Source organism: Anser brachyrhynchus, assembly GCF_964034855.1.
Source record: "Anser brachyrhynchus genome assembly, chromosome: 27".
Classification (NCBI taxonomy): domain Eukaryota; kingdom Metazoa; phylum Chordata; class Aves; order Anseriformes; family Anatidae; genus Anser; species Anser brachyrhynchus.
The window spans coordinates 2,916,475-2,944,001 of record NC_137720.1 but is presented as its reverse complement, the minus strand read 5'-3'; the positions used below and the strand labels follow the sequence as shown (position 1 = coordinate 2,944,001).

Here is a 27,527-nt window from a genome sequence, read left to right as displayed (position 1 = left end):
CTCGGAGGGGACAGCTCCAGCTCCACCCGTCCCCATTACTGTAGCTAAGAGCCGTCCTCCATCAGCTCTGGAAATATTCAAGGGAGCCCTTACGGAGCTGTTTCCCCCCCCAGCTGCCGTCAGCGTGGTCTCGGTGCACGTCTGCATCAGGACAAACACCCGAGGGGCAGCGATGCCCTCGTAAGAAGCAGAGAAACCCCCGGGGAGCCGCGAGAGCAGGGAAGGAGGAGAGGGGCAGAGGAGAGCAGCAGGACCCCCCCCTCTCCTCTGCCCTCCATCCACAGGCACTTCACCTCCCTTGGGTCCCCTCTGCTCGGTGCCTCCACCAGTCCTGCCGGGCAGGCAGCAGGGTGCAGGATCTCGCCCCGTTCTTCCTTTCCATCCACCAAAAGTGAGTGGAAAAACGACGCGTGACGGCAGGGAGGAGTGGAAGCCCGCTGGCACGTTCACGCACGCACCTCCGCGAGGCGGTGGTGCCCATCACGGAGCACCGGCCGCCCCAGCAAGGGCTGCAGGAGGGGCCGTGCCCCATTTCTGCTGGTCTCACCCCAAAACAGCAGCTGAGAGCAGAGGAGGGAGGGCAGGGATAGGGAAGGGAAGGACAGGGAGGACCGGGCGGCGTCCTCCCCGCCGTGCGCCCCGGCGCGCTCCCGCCTGTGCCCGTCTGGCTGGAGGAGTCTGGACCGCTGGAGCTTTGCCAATCAATAGGGATACTAATGCCTTAATTACTCCTCTGTAATTGCAGGCCATTAACCTGTGGACAGCCCGGTGCCCATTGATCTCTCCCCGTCATTAGCAGGCCTGTGCCGGAGCTGAGAGGGAGGGAAGGCTCGGGGCGGCCGTGCCACCTCCCCACCGCCCTGCTCCCGCTTCGCCCCGACGCGATCGGAACCGGCTCCTTCTCCCAGACCTCAGTGCCCGCAGGGTGTCACAGAGGGGGTCCCGGAGTGTCCCTGTCACATCTCATAGCATCACCCCCCCCGGACCTACCCCCCTTGCAGCTGAGCTCCGCAGAGCCCCCGGCCCACAGATCGGGTCCCACCTCTGACGGCGGCGCTTGGCTCAGCGGAGCTGCCCCAAATTTTGCTAGAAAGCAACTTCCACGGCACGCACATAAACCTGGCTATGTTCATCTATAGCTACACACATCTCTTTCAGCACGGGGGTGTGCACATATAAGCCTGGTGCCGTTCACATATAGCTACACACATCTATTTAAGCAGGGGGTGCGCACACACAAGCCCGGCTGTGTACATACATAATTACACACATCCATTTAGCCCCGGGGGCGCGCATATCTATAGGAACATGCTCACGCCGCACAGGGCTGGGCATCCCCGTTGAGACTCCCCCAGCTGAGAAAGGTCCCTTTTTCCTGCTCCCACCCCCCAGACATGGGGCTGCTCAGCCCCGAGGCCCCACACCTGCTCCGGCCCCAGGGACGGGGCGAGCCAGAGGCGATGGGCGCAGGCGAGGGGTTTCTGCCGGAGCCAGGAGCAGCAGCCACGGCTGCTGAGGCTGGCCATGAATTATGCATGATGCTGCGAGTCGCTCTGCCTCTCTGACTGGTCCTTGGACTGTGGCAAGTGAGGTAAAGGCAGAGGAAAAAAAAAAATAAAAAAATACCCTCTCCAGGGACCGGCGTGGTGGTTGGCAGCGAGCGAGGGAGCGCGCACGCAAGGAGGGAGGAGAGGGAGGAGCACATCCTAATGCAGAGATGCTGCAGTGGCTTTGGGCGCACACAGCCACGCTCGGGCAGGCAGCGCCAAGCTCTGCCTCGCAGCACAGGCTCCGGCGGCAGCGGGGCCCCGCGCTCCCCTGGCTCATGCACGACCGGAGGACCCGCACGAGGTAAGCGCGTCTCCATCCTTTCCTCCAGCCGCCCCGGGAGGAAGGAGGCTGCGGATTTCTGGGCACCACCTCCGGCACGGCCAACTCTCCTCCGGCGTGCGCGGTCGGGAGAAGCGGCCGCATCCTGCTGGGTCCCACGCGGGGCCGGGGGAGGCGAGAGCACGGGGTGGGCTCGGGCGTTTCTCGACATGCGACGGTTCTGCAGGCGCGACGCAGGCTCTGCTTGAGCTGGAGAGGAGCCGGGGGTGGAGTTGGGAGGAAGGGGGGGCTACGGCGGTGTCACTTGTGGCAAGGGCTGAGCCGAGCGAGACTGGCACAGAAATAGCTGTTCTGGAGCAAGCCAGGGACTGTTAGTTATTAATTATTGCAGTTACGCCTTCCCTGATGCGCTCTTCTGGCCGGTGGCACTTCGGAGAGCCCGGCTCGCGCGCTCAGGCTGCTGCGTCTGGGGGGGTCCGAGGGGGGCTGCAAAGCTCCGGCTGCACAAAACTCCTTCAGCACCTCCAGCACGGGCTGGCGGAGCCGAGAGCGGCGCAGCCCAAGGAGCCGAGCTTCCTCTTCAGGCAGGGAGGAGGAGGATGAGCGTGGTGTCCCAAGCCCCCCCCCCCCCACCGCCTCCCACGAGGGCTGCAGATCTCGGGTGGGGTGGGAGCTCTGCTCTGGGCACAGGGGATGTTGCTGTGACCGAGGCTGGCTGGGGATTTGCAGCTGGGAGCCGGGGGGGGGCTCGGTGCAAAGTCACGGACAGAAGCTCGCCCACGGCTGGGAGCACCCGGGAGGGTTTGGCGCGGCTCTTCCCCACTCGGGGCTGGCCGGATGCTCGGCTGGGGCAGCAGCAGTGGGCTGGGGGGGCTCCCGGTCCCAGTCTTAAACTTCCCGAGCTTCCCCTCCCTCTGCACCCCATCCACGCCGATCCCCCGTTCCCCCAAGGCTTGCACCACTCCCACGAGCCTCGGCGCTGTTGTTCTGGCTGGGCTGGGGAGCATTCCTGAGCCTGTAACCTCCCTAAAGAAACACTGGTTGCTTTGAGGGGGGAGGCAGCAGCTTCTATCCCAGGGCTGGCAACAAACACGAGCCTTCCCCGGCAGCAGGCTTTGGCCAGACCCACGGCTCCTGCTCCTCCCAGGCCACCTCCAGGCACGTCCACAAGGAGCTCCCGGGGCACAAAGCTGAAGCACGAGATTTAGGAGCAGGTTTGCATCCCCAGGGGAACCTCCCGAGGCCATGTATCCAGCAGCAAACCGTGGAAAGCCATCTTCTCGTGCAAGGTCCCTGACCTCTGGGCACCGTGGCAGAGGTAGAAGTGTGCCTGCCACCCCCTAGGGCAGCTCAGGATCCCGGGGTAAGGGGGAAATCAGAGCAGGGCACCGCACACAGCCCAGAGCTGGGGCAGACCATGCCAAGTGCCCTGTTTGGGGCAGCGAGGGAAGGCAGGGGCTGGCTCTGCCCTTGAGGTCCGAGCGTGCCTGACAGGAGCACCTGGACAACCACAACCCCAAAAGCTGCCTGCTTTGCTAGCACAGCTCCCAAACTTTCTAGAAATAACCGCACTTCCCAGGGAGAGGCGAGGAGGGTCCATGCCCGAGGGAAGATGCCAAGGTTGCGCTCAGCCCAGCCGCGTGCCCTCCCCGGAGCACGACTCCAACAGACTGAGACAAAGGAACCGTAGGGCTCCTCTCCCTCACCTGATCCATTCCTGCCCAACAGAGCAACCACGACTTCAGTCACCGAAAATCATTCTGCAGAGCATTTAATAGCCTGTGCTATTATTGCCTCTGCAGAGTTATCACAGGCAAATCGTGGAAAGCAGAGCCCAGCCGTGTCAGTCAGGGGGCATCCCAAGCTTTATGAGAAGTGCTCTGAGAGTTTCCCTTGAAGGTGCCGGGCACAAAGCGAGCCCCCGCCGCCACCCGCCGAGGGGAGAAGTGGCTTAGATGACCCTGCCTGTCACCTCCCGCACAGCTGCGGGCACTTCTCTCCTTCCTGACCATGTTGGGCTTCCCAGGGATGAGGAACCAAAGACGAACCCCGTGTTGATCAGGGGCACCCAGAGACGGCACTAAAGCGCAGACGCACAGGAGGAGGTAACAGGCTTCCTTTGAGTTCTCTAGGAGTCAAACAGTGCGGGTGGAAGGGAAGAAACGTTACAAAAACCTGCCCTAACGAGCTCTCTCAGGCTCTTTCTAGATCAGCGAACCAAATCTAACTCATTTTTGGGTTTCCAGACACTACACGGCTTTGGGTACCTGGTGAGCTGTAGACAAAGACCAGGTGTCTTGGCAGGCAAGGAAACAAGGTCAAACCTCAAGCTATAAAAAGCTGTTTCCTTGAACCCAAAACGTGTCATCCTTCCCCCCCTCCTTCCCCTCTGACACACACCCTTAGTCCCATTGCCACAACACAGCTGTAGGGTCCGGGACCTTACCAGGGGGGCCTTCAACACGACCCCAGCGTAGATGCCCCAAGAGCTCAATGAACATGGGAGTTATTCCTGCTCAGCAGCCTACATCCTAAATTATCCCGTGTCATTTACCGCACACCCAGCGGAGCTGTCAGTCCCGCGGCAGAGCTGTAAAGCAGGGAGCCCCTGCTCGGGAAGTGGGACATGTGTTCCGTGCGGGTTCTTGCTTGTTTTTATAAGGCGGAGAGCAGCTTGGCACTAGCTGGAGACGCTGAATGTTAAGAAACACTTTAACAGAGACAGATGAGAAGGTTGAACATACGGATGACGCTTTCAGAGGAGCAGGATGAATGCGCCATCGTTACAGGGGGGATCCCGAGCGTTTCCCAGGAGCTCAGAGGGAGAGGATCCTGGCAGCATTTCACCACGTCCCCCAGCATCCCCATCACCCCGGCACAAACACTCAGCAGTGCAGCGGGGCCGAGGAGCTCCGCGGGGCTGGGACGGGTGCACGGTGCCTTGCAGGGACCTTGTTTTCCCTTGCGCCAGCCTCTCCTGGGGGCCAGCTCTCGCCAAATGATTTACCAGACAGCGAGGGGGTAGGCTCGGGCGCAGGTAGGGAGCTATTTATATCGGTGCCACATCAAAGAGCTGCTGCTGGTGATGCCACAGCAGCACCGACAGCACAAAGCGGGTGAGTTTGCGAGGCTGACAGGGCTGAGGATGTCCTGGGGCTGTGCGTGCTCAGTGGGTGGTGCCGTGCTCTGATATAGGAAAGGAAAACCTGAGATCCGAAGCTTTATTTTGGAGAAGTTTTAGTTTGGGGAGATGGTGGCAGCAGGTGCAGGGCACAGCCGCATCCTGACTCCGCTCCCATCCCCTCTGCCAGGACAATCAGGCCTCTCAGCTTCTCCTCCGCCGTAACCCCAGCCCAGTATCTGCATTTCCTACACAAAGAGGCTGCAGGGTTGCGCCCTGCTGTGCTTACGCCGTGGTTTGCCACACCACGGATTTGCAGGGGATCCTCTATAAGGAGCACCAAATACGTTGAACTTGAGTGACCGCAATCAGCATACTAACAAGGATTTCAGGCAGACATCATCTCTCCAACACCCACGTGCTGAACTGGAGTCACTCGTGGCCTTGTTTTCAAAGACTTTGAGCATCCTTCCAGCTGCTATCGACTCGGGCTATCGATTGAAATACAAGTCTTCGGGGAGAGCTTAGGAGCCGCATGCTGGCGGCCTCGGTCGAACACCACGCTCGCATCCAGCTCGAGGGGAAATCCAGCAAGATTTCCTCCTCCCCGCCCTCGGCTGGTGTCTGGAGCCGGTGCAGGGAGCTCTGCCGGCTGTTTGCACGGGGCTGCTTCGCTTCCCCACGCACTGAGCTTGCCCCTGTGGCAGCTCAGGGCTGAGCCGCCGCAGCTCCAGCCCCCAGGATTTACCCTGGGCTGATTGCAGCAAACCAGAGGCTCAGAGAAACAACTCACTGTGAAGCTCAGGTTTTGAATTCCAGCTGCCCGACACACCAGAAGAGCAGCAAAAAGCATTTGTTTGGCCCCACTCATAGCACTGGCTGTTTTATGGCAATTAGATTTTACCGTGCCAGCGACTCCGGTCCCAAAGCCATTACCCTTCAGCCGTGTGCCTGCACGCGGCCGCGCCTCCACATGCTCTCAATCACCGCCTCCTGACCAAAAGCAGATCCCTGCTTTGTCCTCTGCACACAGAGACGACGAGCCGTGCACGAGCACCAGGCTTTGCCTGCTGGACGGGGGCTGAACTAAAGAAAACTCCCACTGAGACCCTCTTACACTGGGGTGCCGTGACCCGTGGTGCACACAAACGCACTGCCCAATTATTCAGGAAAAAAGTACTTAAACACAGAGAAAACAGCGCTTGAACGCCGCGCCTTAATGCGGCTGTCCTGCTGGGATCCCATCAGAAAGCCCTGCCTGTTCCCTGCCCCAGGGAACTAGATGAGTCTATCCCATCCCCAGGTGAAAAGCAACCTTCCCCCGATGTTCGATGTTCGCAGGAGCTTCACAAAGCCATCGAGACAGCCCAGCCTGCGGCACGCCGGGCCTTGCTTTCACGTCCCGCCGTATAACCCACTCACCTGCATGCACTCGCCTGCAGTGGCCCCTGCACGGGGCTCCCAGCCCCCTGGGCTGCTCAGCACGGGGCCATCTCACAAAAAAAAGCGATGCCAAAGGCAGGAGGTGCTCAGAGCCCTGCCCGCAGCTCAGGGCTGTGCCTGCTGCACGCCGGGCAGCCCTGTGCCGGAGCAGCTCCCGCATCCCACAGCGGCGCCTTCCCTTCTCAGGCTTTTCTCCCGATTTTTTCAGGGTGTTTGACACCTAGCTGAGCTTCGGCTCCGAGCTCCTCAAGAGCAGGAGGTGCTGATCAAGCATTGATCCTGATCGGTTCATTATAATTCAATTAATCAACGATAATAAAGCACTGCAGTGTAGCCCGAGGGCAGGCACAGGGCGAGAGCACCCATCCTGTGTCCCCCCCAGCTCGTCTCGCAGCCCCGCAGAGCAGATGCCCAAAGCCTTTCCTCCCTGAGCAGGCAGCACGCAGCCTCCTGTGAGCCATGTCACCGAGGTTATTGGATGAAACCAGAGCACTGGTGCTGTTATCGATCCTTCTCCGTGGCACGTTACCCCCCTGCACACACCCGTACAAACCCAGGTACCCCACAGGTGCACACACCTACAGCAGCCATCTGATTTACCGTGTAGGTTGCACAGCTGTGGGCTGTTTCAGGTACCCCCACACACACCTGAGGCTCTTTCCTCCACCCATTTCTCAGACCAGATCCTACAGCCAGCTGCAGCACCCCAAGAATCGCCTTCGGGCTTTCCCCCACGCCTCGGAGCTCCAGCCCTGCGAGGGGAGCCGGAGCAGCACCTATCCGGGTGCGGGTGTCAGGGGGAGACGCGCGGCAGTCTCCATGGATAGGGTGATTCAAAGGGCTCCAGATGTAAATCGGCTCACAGCGCGCCGCTCCGAGCCCTGCGGCGCTGCTGCACGAGGGGGGAACCACAGCTCCCAGCCCACCGAGCAAAAAGCAACAGGAACCAAGACCCCAGCAAACCCAAACCCCATCCCCAAGTCTCAGAGATGCCCAGTTTTGGGGCCCAGCAAACACAACTAACTTCTCCTCCAGCCCCAAGCCAAGCTGTTAGCAGGCTACACTACCCTGGGATAGGTTTTTGCTGCTCGCCTTCATTTCTAAAAGCATAACATGGCCCCCCACCCCCCACCAGGGAGCTGCCACCCTACAGCACCCACTCCCCTCCTCCAGAGCCTCAAACACCCCAACACGACTTTCTTTTATCTGCTTTTCTCCCCTACCTCCTTCCAGCATGCTCTCCAGCCTCTGAGCTGAGCCAGGAGGGCAGAGCTCAGCCCTCGGTGCAATTATACTAACGAGGGCTGCTGGCAATCGCTCACACCTGGGGGCACGGGGCCGGCCAGGCCCCCCTGAGCTCCGGGGGCTCAGGATCAGCCTCCAAGACCCCCCTGCTCCCCGCACGGCAGCTCTCGGCTCCGTGGGGAGCTCCAGAGGGAGAGGGGCTGAGCTCGGGGCCCCTCTCCCTCTGCCACCAGCCGTTTCCCTCATCCCCAGGCCGGGCCGTTGAACATCTCAGCCGTGCACCTCGCTTCCCCTGCCCGCAGCACGGGCAGGGAGCTTGGCTGAGGCCCGACTGAAAGCACAATTCACCCCACCCGGGTGCGAGTTCCCCGTCCGCAGGTGCCACCTGCACTGCCCCCAGGCAGAAGGAACCAGGCTGGGCTCTGCAGAGCACACGCTGACCCCAAACCTTCGCCCTTTGTGCTAACACCACAGCCCCCGGGGCAATAACAAACGCATCCAGCAGCACAGCCCCTGAAATCCCCCACGGGGCTGCAAACCCCTCTGGGGGTGCTTTGGCCACTGGGTGTCGGGGACTTCACTGCTTAGGACTGCTGTGGGATGGCGTCTGGATTTCTGCTGCCGCATGTCCTGGGGCCACCAGCAGACTGTCCGCCCCGAGAAGCTGAGGAAAGGCTGAATCCGGAGCTGGCATCGAAATCTGCCTCTCCTGAGCACAGGCAGTTGTACAGGAGGACAGATACATCCCGATAAAACCACTTCCAGCTTGCTGAAACACACTGTTCTGGAGGCGGACAAAATGTGCCTAACACTGAGCGGGTTTTGCAGCTGAAACTGCAGCCAGGATGAGAAGCGTGCCTTTTCTAGCCTCAGCGATGCTCCTTAGTGAAAGGGACGTTCACATCACAGGCCGAACTGCGTCGCTGACCCTCTGGAGCTCTCCTTCACCGGGAGATGCTGCAGCAGAAGGAGCAGCCCCGCTTACACCCGACTGCTCATCTCGTACCCGTGGGGGATTAAACTGCGCTCGTTTCTCCCGGTAACACCTTGCACTGAGGCTGTGCTGGCCACGCCAGCTCTTGCTGAAGGCCAGCTCCCAGCGAGAGCGGGGAGGTGGCGGTGCCAGCGCTGTGCAGGGCTGCCCCACGCCAGGGCTCGGAGCTCACCGTCCCCTCCTGGTCCCCCGAGGCCTCCCAGGGTCACCTCCTCCCAGCGATGCCGCTCCACAGCCAGAAGCGGTGCTGAGCGTGCCCGGGACGAGGCAGCACCTCCTCTCCCAGAGGCTCAGGGGGGTTCGAACTCTCCCTGTAGCCCTTTGCCGATAGCTCTGCCTCCGTGATAATGGATCGCACGCGGCTCCCAGGGGCTCGAGCGGAGAGTGCTAATGCAGCCCGTGCACATGTTTCCGAGTGTGCCCATGCCTCCCTTGCTGCTGGAGGTATTAATGACAGCATCCATTAGCGGGGCTGGCAGATCCCCTTTCAGTACAACAGCAGGCTCTCAAGTGGCTGTCAAAATACCCTGCGAAGAGGGGAAAGAACAGGTCCCCGTGGGCCCTCTCCTAATTAAGGCCAGAGAGCAGACCGAAGGGTCAGATGCAAAGCGCGCGGCCGCGCTCGGCAGAAGTTCGGAGTCAGGTGCAGAAAACAAGGCTGGGGGTCAGTGCCCGAGGATGCCCCGGGGCGTGCAGCACGACTCAGCGCCGCAGCCCCAGACGTGCTCCTGCAGCGCCAGGCCCCCCGGCGGCGTTCGATCGCGGCACGCGGGCGATACGACAACCAGGAGCACGCAAAGCAGTGCCTGGGAGGATTGTTTGATCCAGCTGAACTGCGAACAGACACAACCTCAGCACTCGCAGAAGTTACTCCGTTCTCTCTTACTCTCCTCTGATGCGGACCGCGCCCCGAGCTCTCCCTGGGTACCACTTTCCTAATTTTTATAAAGGATTTAAAGGCCCGGCCATGCTGTGGCTGGGTTCAAAGAGCCCAAAAGCCACGACTCTTCTTGTCACCTCTTACAGAGCCCTGCCCAGCGTCCCACCGGTCTGCAGAGCAGCAGCACGGCACGCCTGCCCGGACCGGCCCCTTCCGAAAGGTCCCCACGTGTGTCAGGTCCTCACAGCAACCATGTCTGCGTGTGCAAGAGCCTGGCGAAGCAGAGGCGGTGGACACGAGGAAGCGAGGGAAGAAAACGATGTGCAAATCGGGAATCGGAGTAGACGGGGAGGTCTGGGCTGAAAGAGGCGAGCTGCAAAGCCAGCTGCTGAAGTGGGGAACAAAGCTGTAGTTTACCCAATAAATAATTAATCTAGAACTAATTAAATAATTCAAATCAGCTTAATTCTTACAAGTAACAGCTTTGCTCAGCCGCAGGGAAGGAAGCCGCGGGGGGAGGCTGTCACAGCTCGCCCTCCTCTCCCTGTCCCGGGACGGGGCTCCTCAAGGAGCTGACACCTGGGATGCAACTTGCTCCCACTCAAACGCAGCCCCCATATTCAGACAGCACCCTTCCCCTCCTCCTTTCGGATTTGTTTTAAAAGAGAGAGGAAAAAAGAACGTAGGAGCAGCACCAGGCAGCGCCTCGGTGCAGCGCCCGGCCCCAAAGAGGGGCCGGCAGCGACGCTGCGGGTGTTTGACTTTAATTCCCTGCTGCAGGGTGCGGGGGCAGCTCGGGAGCTTGCTGCCTTCCAGGAAGCCTTGCAACGTGCTGCTGAAGGAACCAAAGCGAGGAGACCCGGGGAAGTTAACTGGTCAAAGAGCACAGTGCTGGTGTTGCCTGCGAGCCCCCGTCGCAGCTGTACGGCGCCGCAAACCAGACCGAGCAGGAGGCTGCTCCTTGTCCCAGGGCGCTTACGATGGACGCACAAACACACGAGAGGGAAGCAGCCAGGGGGTGGACGCAAGGAAACAATGAGGCAGTGTTAGCTGAAAGGCCGCGGGTTCAGGACACCGTTTGGGGCATGATTCTCAGTGACATCGAGTGATTTCATAGGGCTGACTCACTCCGGGGCAGCTGGCACAGACCACGCTCCATCCCCAAACCGTCCCCTCTGCCACCCTGCGACTGCCCCTGCTGCGGGGCAGGGTTTTCCTTCCCCGGCTGCGGCGTGTGCCAGCCACCGGCCCTATCCAGGGCTCTGTGCTGTAGGAGGTGTTTGACCGGAGCGTGAGCCGGCGGGGGCAGGCTGGGCTCTGCTCTCAGTGCCGGCCAGGTCCAGCCCAAGCAAGAGAAAATCGAGGAGGATCTGGGATGCTGTCTCTTCCCTTTAAAGCGTGGGTAGCAAAATCTTATTCAGGCGAGGATTCAGAGGCCAGGTGGCTTCCCCAGCCCCAGCCCCACGAAGCAAACGCAGACCCGTCCCCGTCTTTGCTCAGGTGCGCTTCGAGGGCCGCCAGCAGCGAGCGGGGCGCTGGATTTCCGCAAGCAGCGACGCTCGCCGCGTCCCACGGGACAGAAAGGCAGCCCTTGCCGCGGGGGGCGAGGAGCAGCCCTGCCTGCTTCGGGCAGGCAGATGGGCAGGGAGCGAGGGGAAGCGGCAGCAGCTGGAGCGGGGGGAAGGCGCGCTCACAGCCCGGCTCCTGGCAGCGCCGCCGGCTGACGGGGCTGCGCTGGGAGAGCACCAGGGAACGCGGGGCTCCTTGATGCCTTACTTCAGATGTCATTGTCAACAGAGAGGGGGGAAATAAGATGCAAAACCACCGCTGCGTCTTTGCCAGATTTGCAAGGAAAGGGGCGCGCGTGCTGAAGCTGCTCCCGCGGTGTTTTTAGCCAGGAGGGCGCACGCAGCCCAGCTGGGTCTGCCCAGGCTGGCTGCAGGGAGCAGGGGCTGCGCAAACGGCTCTGGTTTGGTTTTGTTTGCTTTTGAGAGATCCTGGAAATCAGGAGGCCGCGGAGGGGGCCGGAAAACGCCCCTCCACCTACTGATGTGCCCTGCGGCACCAGAAATGCCTCGGTGCTCTTTTATCTCGTCTTAGCTATTCAAATGCTTTTTACTTTGAAGAAAGGCAGGAAATGCCCCAGCAGGCGGGGACCTCGCTGTGCACCCCCCTGCTCCCCCAGCACCCCCGGGAGCAGCAGCAGCGTTGCAGCGGGCGCAGCCTGCGGTGAGCCGGGTCCCCCCCGAGCTCTCCAGAGCAGGGGAGCGGATCGGGGCAGGCAGGACACCCGCAGGCAGCCACAGCCTGCCTGGAGAGAGTCAATTCGAGATGACTTTTTGACAAAATAATAAGAGGAAACTTCCTCCCTTCTCCCCCCAAGTATCCTGTATGATTCTGGCTTTTTTTCAATTGAAAAATATGCTACGAAAGCATTACTTTTGGAGGAGGGAGGAAGAAGAGCGGATGGTAAGGGGAGGAGGAGGAATAATTTCCCAAGGAAAAGAGCTCCTCCAGACCTCTGCATTCCTCACCAGGAAAAGACACCCTCGTGCTGGGCCCGTGGGGACGTGCAGCTGGACAGGGGGTCCTTAGAGAGCCACAGAAGCCCGCAGACAGTCGCTGTGTTTCTCTTGCAGGGCCACTGTCCCCGCTTGCCCGTAGAGACGAGGCCACAGGGGCCATAACCCGGCCGGAGGCGCAGGATGGGAGGCGCCGCGGGATTTGTCTGCACGTCCCTGGCTGTCGTCACCTGCGTGGGTAAGAGCAGCCCCTGGCCCCTCTGGGCTGGAGCTGTCGTGGGGTGGCCGAGAGGGACTCGGCGGGGTGCTTGGTCCCCGTCGGAGGTGCCAAGCAGGGCACAACCCGCTGCACACGATGCAGTGGTGCTCTGCTCATGGGGCACGAACCTCTCCGTGCTCAGCTTTCGTGGCTGTGGCATTGCCTGCTTCTCCCAGGTGGTTTTTGTAGCCAGGGAACGTTCCCGCGTTCACCCAACTTTGTTGCTTCGCTCTGGCCTCTGCACCGGGAGGAATTCTTTCTGCCAGCAGGGCTCGCTCGCAGTGAAGCTGCTTCCCCTCCTGGTTCTTCCAGGGATGTCTCTTCTGCCGTGCCCCGGCTGCAAAGCTTCTCCCATTTGGCATCCGCTGGGGATCGTTCCTGGATCTTGGGGAGTCTCAGGCTACATTTTGAAGGTCCCTTTTCAGCAGGGAGATGTTTCAGTTTAGACAGCTGAGAATTAGATAATGTCTTCAAGCTAATTCATCATCCCAGGAAGAGACTGCTTGGCTCTCCTTATAAATATCTAATTACCTTTTAATGTTCTGTGGGTCCCAGAGGAGGAAAAGGGAGGGGTGGCTGCCCTAGATTGGGAGGCAATTAGCCTGTTTGGAAATCAGTCTGACCCAAATCTGGTAGAGGCCGCAAGACGGAGTTGGGCTCTCCCATTAACCAGCTGAGTTCGTACAACTTGCTCCCCGTCCAAGCTGAGCCCATAAAAAATGACTCGCTGCAAAACCCTGCGAGGGTTGTTTTCTCTTGACCTTTGGCTGATGATGCCATGGATCTCGGGAACCAGCTGGGACAGAGAAATCCCCACTGGAAACATGAGTGAGGCACCAGGGACCGAATAATGGCAGCTCTAGATAAGGCTCAAGGAAACACTCTGGAGTGGGTGGAGATGGGACCCAAAAGCTCCAGGCTGGGTTGGTAACAGCACCCGTGCCTCTGCTTATCACCAAAACAATGACTTCCCAAGGATACGAAGAGGTTTAAAGCTTATAGTGAACAGAAAGGTGCCTCTAATGAATGAGGCTGTTAGGAAAGTCTAAATATCTCTCTGGCCTTTCTTCGCTGATTAAAGGCCACAAAAAAACCTCGAAGCCTAAGGCTACCCAAAGCGCTGTCCCTTTGTTCCTCAGAAGGCTTCTTTAAAAATAACCACTTTGATTTTGTGCACGTGTGTGTGTGTGTGTTCAGACTTCCCATAAAACCAGCTAATTGCCCGGCTCCCTCGCGTGCCAGGCTTCAGGCTGTGGTCAGTGCGCCGGAGCTAAGAATGCGCTGCCTGGGCTCGGTAAAAGGATTGCTGCACTCAGAAACTGGAATACATCTTGGAAAACGTTCAGCTGAGACATTTCTCATTTCCTGGGCTCCAAAGCCAGCGTGGGGCTCGGCACACGGTGTTCAGCCTCCTGGACACCCGGGCTTTCCAGCTCTGGCTATCAGCATATCCCAGACGCTAACAATAAAAACGCAGAGCCACGCGGCCAGAAACCTGCAGCTGATCAGCCTCGGAGGCGCTCAGATCTCCGCGATGATATCAATTCTCAACTCTTACCTATGTCCTGAACCTGTAACTGCTCAGTTACTACTTTAGCCTGCCGGTTGTTCCGCTTAATGAGGGACACCCAGGCACTTCACCTCCAGCACCAGCCGGGCACCTTGGAGCCGTACGCACAAAATCGTCCGGCCCTGTGGCATTGAGTACATGTGAGAAAATCAATGCCCGGCTGCTGGAGTCCACAGCCTTGGCAGGCAGAGAGGGACAGCAGAGGACAGCAGCGGGGTGCAGGCTCTGGGTGGAATCAGAAGGGGCGGTGAGCTAAGGTGGCCTGATTGGGAAAGAGCATCCCCCGAGATGAGGCATGCATGGGAGTGTCAGTAATATACAGAGTGTTTGAACAAGTAGAAATTATTTATTATATGCTACCAATTAATCTCAGAATGCAAAGCTGTTAATCCTTAATCCGTTCTCCACCACCCAACAGGACACAACGAACACACCACGTTCTTATTAATTCTCCATTAACTCACGATTATTTTAAGCGCCGGTCAGCAGAGAGCTATTTCCAGCTGAGACCTGCTCGGCACAGCCTCTGCCGAACCAACTGAGAGACCATTTCCAGCTTAGACAAGCTTCTCCTTTGTGAATATAGCTGTTTGAGAAGGAAAATGGCACCTACGCGGATCTGGAGGGAATACGACCCTCACAGAACCGCTTCTCTTCCCCCAAAGAATGAGACGCAGGCTGCAGCCCCCCTCCCTGGGTGACAGCAGGGACCAGCAGGCTGCTGCCTGCGAGGGGCTCCCTTGCAGCGGCTCATCCACGCTGGCAGGAGCAGAGGGCCCCGGTAATTGGGCGCTGCTCGGACACGAGGAGCAGACGCAGGCAGCAAACAGCTGCTCCGAACCCACCGAGCCAATTAGCCGGGCCCCTCTCCCGTCTCCGCACGCAGGAGCAGCCGGGACACGAGGCGAACCCCGGGAGCTACAGGTACGGGGCTGCTTCCCCCGAGCCCGGGAGAGCTGAGCTGGCCGCTCCCTGCTGGAAGTTCCTCTTGCATAAAACATCACACTTAGCGGAGTCGCTTAATTTAACCGCTGAGCATGCTGCGTACGGTAGGGAAGGAAACAGCTTGCTGGTTGGCATGGCGGTTTGAAGGCAGTTATTAATTCAATTACAGAGCACGGAAGGATCCTGGGGGCAGCTGAGCATCTCCTAGCTTATCGCTGCAGACCGAGGGGACTGTGCTGGGAAGCACGGAGCCTTGAGGCGGCTCCATCCCTGCGAGGGGACAGGCGTTCCTCCAGGTGCCGGGAACAGAACATCCTGGCAGCGATTACCTCGCCGGCTGTTTTTGCAGTCAAAGATTTCCAGGCGGCTTCTGCTTTGTTCTCGCCTCTCTGCATTGTCACTTCCACGAAGCCTGCGTGGAAGGGAGCCTGCTAGGGTTTGCCTTTTATCTGAGACGCAGAAGCAGTCGCTGCGGACAGCCGGCACCTCCCAGGGAAACATCGTGCCAAAGGGTGGCCTGGGCACGGCACCCCAGAAAGCAGGCAGGTGCTTGGGTTCCTCTCGTGCCTCTGCCCGAGCCAGGCTCCAGATCAGAACCAACCCCATGCCTGAACGTGAAAGCGGCAGGTTGGAGTTGAACTGAGAGCTGCTGATGCTGCCGAGGCAGGGACGGAGGGGGTCAGACTCCTGTGCAGGGAGTCAGCGGCAGAGCCGAGAGCTTACTGCGAAGATCCGGACTTCCCTCTCCCCTCCCTCGTCCTGGAGGACAAAGGAGGAACCAGGCAGCCAAGGTCTGTGCCGAGCAGAGAGCAGCACGTCCTCGCTGCCAGGACCAACGAGGGCACCCAGGCATCCCCAGCTCCAGCCCCGTCTGTGCAGGGCTGTACGAGAGGCGTGTGCCAGCGCTCCTCCGTGTGCTCAGCTTCCAGCGCGTCCGCTCCCCGCGGCACAGCAGAGACAGTGTGAGATGCTCGGTGGGAAGCGCACGCGGTCTGCCCGAGCCCTGCTTGGGGCTGGGCCGCAGCGACAGATGGGCTGTGACTTGCACGTTGCTCCCTCTTTTATTCTACATTTAGTTCTGATGCTGCCAGGGCCACCCTACAGAACCAAACATGAGGATTTGTAGAGAAAGCTCGGTTTTGCTCAGCTGGTTTCCGCTCCCTTGCAGTTTGGTGCCAAGCCCAGAGCAGCACCAGGACCTACGGGCCCGTGTTCGAGGAGCAGCCTGCCCACACCCTCTTTCCTGAAGGCTCAGCGGAAGAGAAAGTGACGATGGCTTGTCGAGCAAGAGCCAGTCCTCCTGCGACCTACAGGTGAGCTCAGCTGCTCTCAGACACCAAGCCTGAACCTCTCTGTGACTAAACACTGCGAGAATGGGTGTTTATAAGCTCCTGAGGAGACGTGCTGGAGAAGTGACCGTGGCTCTGGCAGGTTGGCACTAAACCAGAAAAAGAGCAGGGCGTGTCGAAACCAAAAACTGTCCCATGAGGAGTCCCGGAGGTTTGGTTCACAGGGCAGAGCTTGGAAACGCTCCCATCTGAATCCAGCCCTAGGTGGCAACATCCCAGCAGAGCCCCTCGGGTAATGCCGAGACATGAGGCGCTGGCACTGGGAGAGTTTTGCCCATCAGAGGGCTCCAGCCGGGTGGTCCCAGCAGAGATGGGGCTCCTCCCTGCTGAGGAATGACCAAGCCAAGGCCAAAGCCTCTCCCCTCTCTGTACCAGGACTAGGACACAACCATCAAGAGCTCTGCTTTCTATTCTCCACTTTCATATAAAGAAGATCACTACGTAGGAGCCAGTCTCCTTATCTCCACACGGTGTGCCATGCCCCCGGGGTCCCAGACATAAATCTAACTCAAATCCCAACACCACAGCTGGAAGAACAAACGAGCACAGCTCCTAACGAGGCACACGTGAGCACGCAGTTGCTATGCTTATTTTCCCCTCTCCATGCATGCTCCTGGCAGGTGGAAGATGAACGGCACGGAGCTGAAGATGGAGCCAGATTCCCGTTACCGGCTGGTTGCAGGCGACCTGGTGATAAGCAACCCAGTAAAAGCCAAGGACGCTGGCTCCTACCAGTGCGTGGCGTCGAACTCCAGGGGCACGGTGGTGAGCAGGGAAGCCTCCCTCCGCTTTGGCTGTAAGTCCCATGTTTGTCCCCACGAGGTAAAGGAAATGCAGCCACGGTGACGCTGGGGGTGAACTGAGCCCCCCGTACATACCCCGATAATAAAGGCTGGAGAGGAGCTCTCCTGTACGCGGAACCAGCATCGGCACTTGGAGAGGTCCCCGGGCGCTTCCCATTGCTGAGGAGGTGCCGCAGGAATTCGACGGGCTAGAGTCAGGAATATTTTCAGATCTCCCTCTGCAAGGCCACTGAAAAGATCGGCCTGCGGAGGGGGAGATAAAATAATGGCCCGGTTTCACTTTGCATGTTTAGTTTTGCAGGAGTTCTCTGCCGAAGAGCGAGACCCCGTAAAGATTACGGAAGGCTGGGGAGTGATGTTCGCCTGCAGCCCCCCTCCCCATTACCCAGGTAAGGGCTGCGGGTCCGGGGCCAGGGGAAGAGACGGGACAGAGCAAGCAGCTCCCAGACATGGGAATCGCTCCTTGGTTTCCATGGGAATTTCAGGGAAGCAATTTTTTTTCAATTCAGACTCCGTAAAGCAACAAAGCAGAGATAGGACTAAGCACGGGGAGAAAATAAGTACCATCCAAGGAGCAACTTCTGGGCTAGGAAATGGCCTGCTTGGCTTAATCCCATCCGAGAGGACGCTGGCAACGCGTGCAGTTTGTTCCTTTCTCTGCTCCCCACAGGCTTGTCCTACCGATGGCTTCTGAACGAGTTTCCCAACTTCATCCCAGCCGATGGAAGGCGTTTCGTCTCTCAGACCACAGGAAACCTTTACATCGCCAAGACGGAGGCTTCCGACCTGGGGAACTACTCGTGCTTTGCCACCAGCCACATCGACTTCATCACCAAGAGCGTTTTCAGCAAGTTCTCCCGGCTCAGCCTGGCTGCAGAGGGTCAGAGCTCCTGGATTATCCTGAGAGGGCTGGGGGAAATGCAAAATTAACAAACCGCCTCAAAGCACACGGGCTCCACGGGGCCCTAAGCACTCACCCACCAGGTTTCCAGGGGAGCTTAAGAGCTTATAAAAACATTAATTGGCTGGAGCCTGGGGGAAGCAGCCCTCTCTTACGGCTCTGCTGCTAGCGCTGCCATCAGGGGGGTTGCTCTGTTTGTCTATAAAGTAGAAATGGCACCGGGAACAGCCTGGGCAGGCTCGCGTACCCCTGAAACCGCAGGTGACTTTCTGCCTTCGGTGACCTTGCAGAGGTGCAGCTAAAGAGGCCTCTCGGTCAGAGTGAAGGGAGTTGAGTAGGTAGGAAATCAAGGAGAAATAGTCTTGAGGTGCTGTAAATGGAGGTTTTTAGAGACCTTAGTAGAAGCTGTTTTAAAAGGAAAACGAAACTTAGCCTCAGCCCACCCATGAGTTACCCGTAGCCATGAAGGTTTTTCAAAGCAGTGAAACCTTGGAGGTATCTTTGCCCTCTAAGACCTCACGCGTGCGATTTTGAAGTCATCCAGAACTCCTCAACAGTGCCTTCCTTTTAACAGACGCCAGGCAGTATGCACCCAGCATAAAGGCCAGGTTTCCTGCAGACACCTACGCTCTGGCCGGGCAGATGGTGACTTTGGAGTGCTTCGCCTTTGGAAAGTGAGTGCAGCGTCCGCGTCGCTCGGGCTCGGGGAGGGGAGGGCCTCACAGACCCCGCAACTGTCGCAGCCCCTCTCTGAGGGATGTAGACCAGGAGGGGGAATAGCAGGAGGGATGGAGGGGTGAAACCAAGCTGTTCTGCTGGCTGAGGCCCAGCTGGGCTGGGAGCTGGCCGAACAGGGATGGAGTCACACCCCGCTGCACAGCACGGGCAGCCTGCTGCACCAGACCCCAGGGCTGGGCTTCACCGGGTTTGCTTTCCCGTAGCCCCGTTCCTCGGATAAAGTGGAGGAAGCTGGACGGTTCGCAGGCCTCCAAGTGGATCTCCAGCGAGCCCCTCCTGCAGATCCAGGACGTTGGCTTTGAGGATGAAGGCACTTATGAGTGTGAGGCTGAAAACATCAAAGGGAGGGACACCTACCAGGGCCGCATCATCATTCAAGGTAACGCAGTCAAACCCCACGCCTTTCCAGGGCACGGCGAGATGGCCCAGGCAGCAGAGTGAACCTCTGGGAGAGGAACACCCACCCTTGACCCTGCCTCGTATCAGCCCCAACTAAACCCATCGCAAAGCCCTGACAAAGGCTATTGCAAGCATAGGGAGACCTCATAACTTGGCCTAAAATAATTGTAGCAAAAATGAGGTAACCAGGGATGGGAGCGCAGAGTTAGAAAAAGCAGACTTGGCTCTCACCCAAAGTCTTCTCCACGCCTGGGCTCTTTGCACAAGGGTTAGTGCTTGGAGCTATTCATCAGACCTAGACAAGCTGCAAACTTAACGTGGTTCTCCTCCCAGTCCGAATCCAGTCTTTCCTGAAGGCCAGGAACGGCTGCGTTTACTCTTAGGAAGAGAAATCACTATTCTTCCTCAGATCTGGATTCTGCCATAATTCTGTGCAGCCCACATGCACAGCCGCAGCCAGACCCATGGAGGACTCAGCCTTGCATCGCTGCACAAAAGGCAAAGGCTGTTCCTATGGTGAAACGCGCCGCGATAAATAAATCTGCCAGCAGAGATGACACAATGAGCATCCTTCTGCCTGCCTGGCACGGCGCGCCTCTCATCTGATCCTCTTGGCTCTGCCACCCTCTCTTGCTCCTTTGCAGCTCAGCCGGAGTGGCTGAAGGTGATCACGGACACGGAAGCCGACATCGGGTCCGACCTGCGCTGGAGCTGCGCGGCAGCCGGCAAACCCCGGCCGGCGGTGCGCTGGCTGCGGGACGGGCAGCCGCTCACCTCCCAGGTACCGCCACGGGCAGCGGCGGCCCTGTGCGCCCCACGCCTCGCAGTACTGAACCTGCTGCTCCACACTTAGAGCCCCTTCCGCCTCGCTGCAAATCCATCTCGACCCCGGTTTGTCACCCCTCTTCCATGCGCCCCCATGAGGCTGCAAAGCGGTGGCATGGTCCTTACCCACAGCAAGTTCCTCCTCCCGTCACTGCCATCCCAGCCATTGTTTCATGCAGCTGCAGGAGCTGGCGGCCGGTTCTCAGGGCGGATAAGTATCACCTTGGACTTGCCGTTGTATGACCTGCAAGTTGCTGCTCAGGCACTCAGAAGTCTCAGCAGACAGCACGGTGATGCGTGGTGCTGGCTGGACGCAAAACACGGCCCACGTTTTCTCCCACAGAAAACCAGGCTGGCTCCAAACTGCCACACGAGGCTGTAATGAAACTCAACCCTGAACACACGAGGCTTGAGTTCCATTTCTGTTCTTCTCATCTAATGGGTTCGTCCTCTTGTTTGCACAGAACCGCATCGAAGTGAGCGGTGGAGAGCTGAAATTTTCCAAGCTAGTCCTGGAGGACTCTGGCATGTATCAGTGTGTGGCTGAGAACAAGCATGGCACAGTATATGCAAGTGCTGAATTAACAGTGCAAGGTAATTTCTCATTCCCCAGTGCTCTGGCTTTCAATGGGACACTGAAGCATTTTAGATCTCTTCCTGATATACTCTGCTGGCAATCTCAGAGTAAGATGAGAGCAGACAGATACTGCTTCACTCACCATTGAAATATAGCTGCTGGCTCAGCAAGAGGCTCTACAACCCTTTAAAATTTGAATCTCGTGTAAGCTCAGTAATGCTGAAAGAGCACAAGGACATCTGTTTAGCTACAGAAAGTGTACAGGACAGACAGCAGCACGACCAGCTCCCTTCCATTACACAACCTTCCTCTTTTGGGGAGGAAACATGTCAAGGAAAAGAGCTTGGTATCCACCCAGCCTGCTTAGCTGGGTGGTGACCGGAACCGGGCTGAGGCCAAACTTGCTCCACGTGAGTCTAACAGCTTAATTCCTTATGGGCAGTAATGCCAGAGATAAACTAAAGGCCCTAAGCTGCAATTATTTAAAGTTAATGCACGGCAATGCACCAAATTAAGGCCAATTCCAGGAGGAGTTTCAGGCAAGCTGGGTGTCTGCACTTACACCAGCTGATTTTGGTCGGGATACTGAAGGGAATATCCTCTACATTTTCAAAAGCAGCTGTTCTTGTGCCTCTCAAAGACCTTGCACTTGTTAGGGTCATACTGCCATCGCTCAGTACGACGCGTGCCACCTAACACCTGCCTTGGCAGGCGTTTGACAGCAGCCGGCAGCAGAGGAATCGCGCCTTCATCCCGCTCTCCAGATACTGCCATGCTTTGTTACCAGGCCATCTAACAACGAACCAATACCTAGCTACACGGCAGTTAAAATACTTACATAGCAGGGTTTTCTAATCGTTCCTTAATCCTCTTTTTTTCCCCCCATAGCCTTAGCACCAGATTTTAGACTAAACCCGGTGAAACGACTGATACCTGCAGCCCGAAGCGGGAAGGTCATCATCCCATGCCAGCCAAGAGCAGCACCAAAAGCCACTGTGCTCTGGACCAAAGGGACTGAACTTCTGATCAACAGTAGCAGGTAGCAGCACAGAGTACCCAGAAACCATAGCTAAAATCACTTCTTTTTTCTTGCCAGAAGACTGGACTCGATGATCCAAGCGTGCTGCTACATCCCTAACCACACACACTTTGTTATTCCTCTAGTTCCTGCTTTAAAAAACCTCTTACGTAGTATTTGTGGTCCTGTCTCTATCATCAGTTTGTCTAAAACCAACAAGAGCTGGAAAGTGTTTGGCAGGGGTGCAGAGTGAACAGACATTTTAACCTTCTTTCCTGTTATGGCTCTTCTTCATTTCCAGGGTGACTATTACCACAGATGGCACCTTGATCCTCCAGAACATAAGCAAATCTGATGAGGGGAAATATACCTGCTTTGCTGAGAATTTCATGGGCAAAGCCAACAGCACAGGAATCCTCTCCGTTCGAGGTAGAGATGTTTGGCTTGACTTGGGGTCAATCAAGCAGGAAAGGGCTAAGAATGTCACAGTGTGAACTGAAACTTAATTCTCCTCTCTTTACACCCCCAAAAGCAGTACAGTACTCAGGGAATCAGAGACATTTCAGCCTGTACAGCAGCAAACCTTCTGCCCGACCCACCCAAGCACACCTACCGACAACTGGCCCTTGGGAAAAGCACTTCTATTTTCTATCCGCCCTAATCCCTCATCTTCCTCTTACAAAACTACAGCTAGCTCCCGTTAGAGAGGGACGACAACAATTTAGGAAGTGTTAGGTCATTTGGATGCTCCACCCCAGTAACGTAACTCTGGCACACGGAGGCCATTTGCAGCTAACAGCCCTCCCTCCTCTTTCCCTGCAGACGCCACCAAAATCACGTTGGCACCATCTAGTGCCGACATCAACGTCGGTGAGAACCTTACCCTGCAATGTCACGCGTCCCACGATCCAACCATGGACCTGACGTTCACCTGGTCGCTGGATGATTTTCCCATCGACTTTGACAAGTCGGAGGGGCACTACCGGCGTGCCAGTGTGGTGAGTAGAAAGGGGAATTGTGTGCCACCAACAAGGTCATAAAAATAACACCAGCATCTTCGTTTGCGTGCCAGATGCTGGGTTGAGATGAGGCACGTTCAAACGCTTTCCCCACCGTGTCTCCTCTTCCCCACGCAGAAGGAAGCCGTCGGGGACCTCACCATCCTCAACACCCAGCTGAAGCACTCGGGGCGGTACACGTGTACAGCCCAGACAGTCGTGGACAGCGCTTCGGAGTCAGCCACGCTGACTGTCAGAGGTAATTTCCCCGCTCCTTGCAAGCCTGAAGTACCAGCACGGTGCTTGCAGGGATCGGCTTGCTCCTCCCTTGCAGTCACGTCATGATCTCACTTTTGAATTAGACGGGAGAGTCTTGGCAATTTTAAAAGAACCAAAATTTGAGGTGACGATTCCTAGGCTAAAGAAAATAAAAGGAAAGAAGGGCTTGATTTTAATTCATGACGTGCAGAATACAAAGAGCAGTAAGCCGCCAAATCTCTGACATCTTAGTAACACGGACATCTGTCTCCACCATCCCAGGACCTCCAGGCCCCCCCGGGGGCGTGGTGGTGAGAGACATCGGTGACACCAGCGTCCAGCTGAGCTGGAGCCGCGGCTTTGACAACCACAGCCCCATCGCCAGGTACCTGGTTGAGGCCCGGACCCTGCTCTCCAACAAGTGGAAGCAGATGCGCACCAGTAAGTGTCCTGGGGCAGCGGCTGCAGCGTGGCCCTGCTGGCCCGGCTCAGGGACAGCTCCTTGGTGAGTCCTTGCTCTGCGCTCGCACGCTGCCTACTCGCTCTATTCGCTCTCCTCTCGTTATTGGATTATATAGATCCTGTAAATATTGAAGGCAACGCCGAGACAGCCCAGGTGGTGAACCTCATCCCTTGGATGGATTACGAGTTTCGGGTCTTAGCAAGCAACATTCTTGGAGTCGGGGAGCCAAGCTTACCCTCCAGCAAAATCCGTACCAAAGAAGCAGGTACGTGCAGATATGCTCAGAGGAGAAAAGGGGAATCAGAGGCACCTACCCTACACGCCAGAAGGGGAAGGCTGGCTTGCAACAAGCCTCGGGCCCCGGCAATTAGTCTTCTCCTTGAGTGCTCCTAGAGGTGAACCCACCATGAAATTTTCTGCCTTTCTGCCCGTTTACACATCAAAGACAAAGCAGTGCCAGAACTGGCAGCCAGCCGCACCAGCGTTAGTTACAATATATTAAACCGTTATAAATCCTAGCTTCAAATACTGTACGGTCTGGGCAGTAAAGCTTAGAAGAGGAAAAGAGCCCTACTATATATATCACAGAGCACAACTGTGCAAACACGAGATAAATTTCCCAGCTGTGCATGTTGATTCTATCTTCTGTAGCTCGAACACATACGCAGAAGGGATGTAAGACCAGCAGGAGAAATGCTCTCAACATAATGAATGCGTATTAGCTCCATTCTAATTTAAGCTCTCCCACATACTCCTGCTTTGAGCTTGATTCTCACCCCCTCTTAGAAATGCTGCCCACAAATAAGCACGCCAGGGACTAGCCAGTGTTCGAGACCTCATTGCCACAGACATCTGAAATCCTTACAGCTAAAAACGGAGACCAGCACTTTTCTAATGAGCTGTCAAAGCCTGGCTGCTCCCTGTCTTTGTGCTCCTCTTCCCCACTCTCCTTTCTTTACCCAACCTGCGCTGTCTGCTTTTGTTTGGGGCCGTGACAGCACCCACTGTGGCACCATCTGGGCTCGGCGGCGGCGGAGGGGCTCCCAACGAGCTTATCATCAACTGGACGGTAAGCCAGCACCGCTCCAGCCTCGGAGGCTGGGACAGGGCCAGGGGGAGGAGCACGAGCCATTTCTCTGGGGAAGTCAGTGCTGCAACACAACCGCCACGTGCGGTCGTGCCAAACACTGTGTGTAGTGGCAGTCCCAAAGTCTTGCCCGTTTGAATGGGATGCGCACAGCCACCGGAGCGGCTTTGCTCACGGTGGGTGTAAGCGAGTGCCCAGCCCCTTTCCATGCTCCTTTCTCTTTCCGACCCCTCGCAGCCCACGCTACGGGACTACCAGAACGGGGACGGCTTCGGCTACATCTTGTCATTTCGCAAGAAGGGCACCCAGGGGTGGCTCACCGCACGGGTGCCTCACGCGGAGTCTCTGCACTACGTGTACCGCAACGAGAGCATCGGGCCCTACACCCCCTTCGAAGTGAAGATCAAAGCATACAACAGGAAAGGAGAGGGCCCAGAGAGCCTCACTGCCATCGTGTACTCCGCAGAAGAAGGTAAGGAGGGCTGCGGAGGCTCTGAACTCACGGTGCTTCGCCCGATCAGCCACGGTGTCGGAGCTCACCGGTGGGAGAGGCTTCTTTTGCTCAAAGAGCAGCCGGTAGCAAAGCGTAGACTTTATCTTGTGCTTCAAGTACCCAGATAGCTGTTTCCCTCAGCACACCCCTGACTGTACACCGAGAGCAGACAGAGATCTTCACAGCCTGCAGCTGTGGGTCTCCTTGACCTACTAAGTCCCTAAATCCCTTCCCTGTTCTTTGCTCCGCACACATAGTGCCAGCTGTCAGGCTGCGAGTTATCGGTGCTGCAGGCGAATCCCTCCGTTCAAGTACAGTGAATACGCTGCCCTGAGGTGGAAGGAGGATTTTATTCCCTTTTCGTGTCTTTTCCAGAACCGAAAGTGGCTCCGTTCAGAGTTACGGCCAAGGCTGTTCTGTCCTCGGAAATGGACGTGTCCTGGGAGCCCGTGGAGCAGGGAGACATGACCGGCGTGCTTTTGGGCTACGAGGTGCGAGACGTGGGAACAAGGGATGCTGAAATGCACAGGGAGAGCCCAGCAAGGGAAATTCCCCTAGGCTAAGCAAGATGAAAGGAAACAGCATTTTGTTTCCAAAGATGGGGGATAACGACAGCATGAGGCTCTTACGGGGCCACTGCTAGTACTCCTAAGAGTACCTGCCTCTGCTCACAGGCTGTAACCTTATTGCTGGGCACACGCTAGGTGAAACGCTCAGAAACAAATACCATTTGCAGATGCCTCTTCCCTTCCTGAACACTCTTCTATTTAGATCCGGTACTGGAAGGATGGCGACAAGGAGGAGGCAGCTGACAGAGTGCGAACAGCCGGGCTGGTCACATCAGCTCACGTAACTGGCCTAAACCCCAACACGAAATACCACGTCTCGGTCAGAGCTTACAACCGCGCTGGGACCGGGCCCCCCAGCCCCTCTACCAACGTCACGACCACGAAGCCACGTGAGTGAGCCCCGACCACCTCCGGCCCGAGCATCCTACTCCCCCGGGCAGCCGTTTCCTCCAGTGGACCCCCAGTGATCAGCAAATCGATTAGCTTTTACCTCTCGGTGCCCTAAAGCCATTTCAGCTAGTCAATAAAACAGTTCCCTGAATGTCCTCGGATCTGCCTTGTGGTCTGCGCACCGCTTATTTGAAAAAACCCGTGCTCAGAGTCACAGTCATAAAGAAATACCTTGAGCCCTGCAGGGAGAAAACATCATTTGTTACCAATAGCACCTGGAAAAAAATATATACCGTGTTTTTCCTTCTCTTCTGAAAGAACATTGTGCTGTTTGCTAGGATACTTCCCATTACACCAACCAGGGTGGTGCCACCAGCCTTACCAATTAGAGTCCCAGGAGATTCACACGGGCAGCACAACCTCCTCCACACCCCCTGTCTTGCTGAAACTGTCTCGTTTTGTCTCTCTTAGCACCGAGGAGGCCACCTGGCAACATCTCCTGGACTTTTTCGGGGTCTACGGTCAGCATCAAGTGGGACCCCGTGGTGGCACACGCGGACGAGTCTGCAGTTACGGGGTACAAGGTACTGCAGCACGCAGCTGGCCTCTTACACGTGGCCCCGAGGGAATCGCGGTGAACACAAACTCAGACTCGCTTCTCCCAACAGATGCTCTACCGGCAGGATTCCCACTCCGCTCCCACGCTGTACCTGGCCAGCAAGAGCCGGATCGACATCCCGGTCCCTGAAGACTTCACTCACGCCTTTGTGCAGATCCGGGTGACGGGGCCCGGGGGAGACGGGGTCCCCGCCGAAGTTCACATCCTCCGGAACAGTGGTACGTACGCTTCTCTGACCACACGCACCCCGTGCACAAATGCTGCTTACAGGGCGCGTCACAGACCACCAAAAAACAAGCCCAGTTCGCCTGCAGGACTACCTGCCTGTAGACGATAATCCCCTGCCACGGCTCTTTGACAGGCGATGACTTTGTCACCGCTCCTGCCCTCCACGGCCAACGCAGCGCAGTAGCACAATAATGTTTTTAAATCCCCCTTTCCCTTCCAGGAGCCCAGGGAACACCTTGCCCTGGTGTTTTATGTCAAATCTCTGGAACCGGTCTGCGGTTCCCTTTTGTTTGATTAAAGGAACTTCTGAAGTACCCCTCCCCAGCACTGCACCAAGTAACCTCCCTCCAGACTCTGAGCAACCTTTTAGTCTGGCCTGACCCCACGTTCATTATTTGCAGCTAAAGCCCTCAGGTCCCCCACTCCCACCCAAATCACACTGCCTAAGAGTGAACTCCTCACTCCGCTTCTGGGCCCCCGTCTCAGCCCAGCCCCAGCTTTGGGGCAGTGCAACCACACGGTTGCTCCTTCCCTGCTCCCTTCCTTTCAGGGACGAGTATGATGGTGGAGGACTCCGTGACGAGGCCGGTGCCGCACGCTGTCATCGTCGCCAACTCGCTCGTAATGCTGGCCCTGATCGGCTACCTGGAGCTCTGATGGTGGCCAGCGCAGCCGAGGACTCCCGGACACGCTTCCTCCCAAGGCAGCGGGGAACTGCTCAATATTTGGCTGCTGCAACTTCGTCTGTGTCACAGCAGCTTCACAGAGAAAGGATTTGACAACGATGTTTTAAGGGAGGAAGAAACGAAACGGCTTTTTTTTTTCTTTGGAAGAACACAAGATTTCATACAAGACATGGGTCTTTAACCAAGCAAAGTTTTTTTAAAGAACTGAGTAAAATAAGGAATTCTACGTGAATTCTGACAGCCAACTGCCCCATACACTGTATCGAGTAGGTTTTCTGCCTTATGAAGCCATGTACTAAAATACTCAGACTGCTAAA

At 57.3% G+C, this 27,527-nt stretch overlaps 2 protein-coding genes across 5 annotated transcripts in view; one reads left to right on the top strand and one right to left on the bottom strand.

The window, feature by feature from the left end:
* Window positions 1-27,527, bottom strand: part of TMEM81 (transmembrane protein 81) — an 80,144-nt gene that overhangs the window by 39,115 nt on the left and 13,502 nt on the right. The window contains exon 1 of one of the 2 annotated variants that reach the window (XR_013942309.1): window positions 24,729-25,073. The exons of the other annotated variant lie outside the window; for it this stretch is intronic. The gene's annotated coding sequence lies outside the window, so the exon portion shown is untranslated. Of the gene's footprint in view, window positions 1-24,728; window positions 25,074-27,527 lie in introns of those variants that run through there. 2 annotated transcript variants of the gene reach the window in all.
* On the top strand, window positions 211-27,527 carry CNTN2 (contactin 2). 3 transcript variants are annotated; one of them, XM_080568813.1, is made up of 24 exons: window positions 211-1,851; window positions 9,660-10,911; window positions 12,153-12,273; window positions 15,978-16,122; window positions 16,779-16,954; window positions 17,255-17,350; window positions 17,632-17,841; window positions 18,437-18,536; window positions 18,804-18,979; window positions 19,644-19,780; window positions 20,289-20,418; window positions 21,290-21,440; window positions 21,721-21,848; window positions 22,242-22,417; window positions 22,556-22,676; window positions 22,958-23,116; window positions 23,254-23,403; window positions 24,137-24,207; window positions 24,463-24,697; window positions 25,094-25,209; window positions 25,490-25,676; window positions 26,149-26,261; window positions 26,346-26,514; window positions 27,075-27,527. In XM_080568813.1, the coding sequence occupies exons 3-24, from the start codon at window positions 12,219-12,221 to the stop codon at window positions 27,179-27,181; spliced, it is 3,108 nt and encodes a 1,035-aa protein (XP_080424939.1). In that variant the 5' UTR covers window positions 211-1,851; window positions 9,660-10,911; window positions 12,153-12,218; the 3' UTR covers window positions 27,182-27,527. The 3 variants fall into 3 exon arrangements, with proteins under 3 accessions (XP_080424939.1, XP_080424937.1, XP_080424938.1); XM_080568811.1 differs by lacking the exon at window positions 9,660-10,911; XM_080568812.1 differs by lacking the exons at window positions 211-1,851; window positions 9,660-10,911 and adding an exon at window positions 10,990-11,013.

Coding starts and splice junctions, on each gene's coding strand:
- CNTN2 (XM_080568811.1), top strand. CDS start 12,219: ATGGGAGGCGCCGCGGGATTTGTCTGCACGTCCCTGGCTGTCGTCACC. Junction 17,842..18,436: donor GCTCAGCCTGGCTGCAGAGG/GTCAGAGCTCCT, acceptor TCCTTTTAACAG/ACGCCAGGCAGTATGCACCC. Junction 20,419..21,289: donor TGCTGAATTAACAGTGCAAG/GTAATTTCTCAT, acceptor TTCCCCCCATAG/CCTTAGCACCAGATTTTAGA.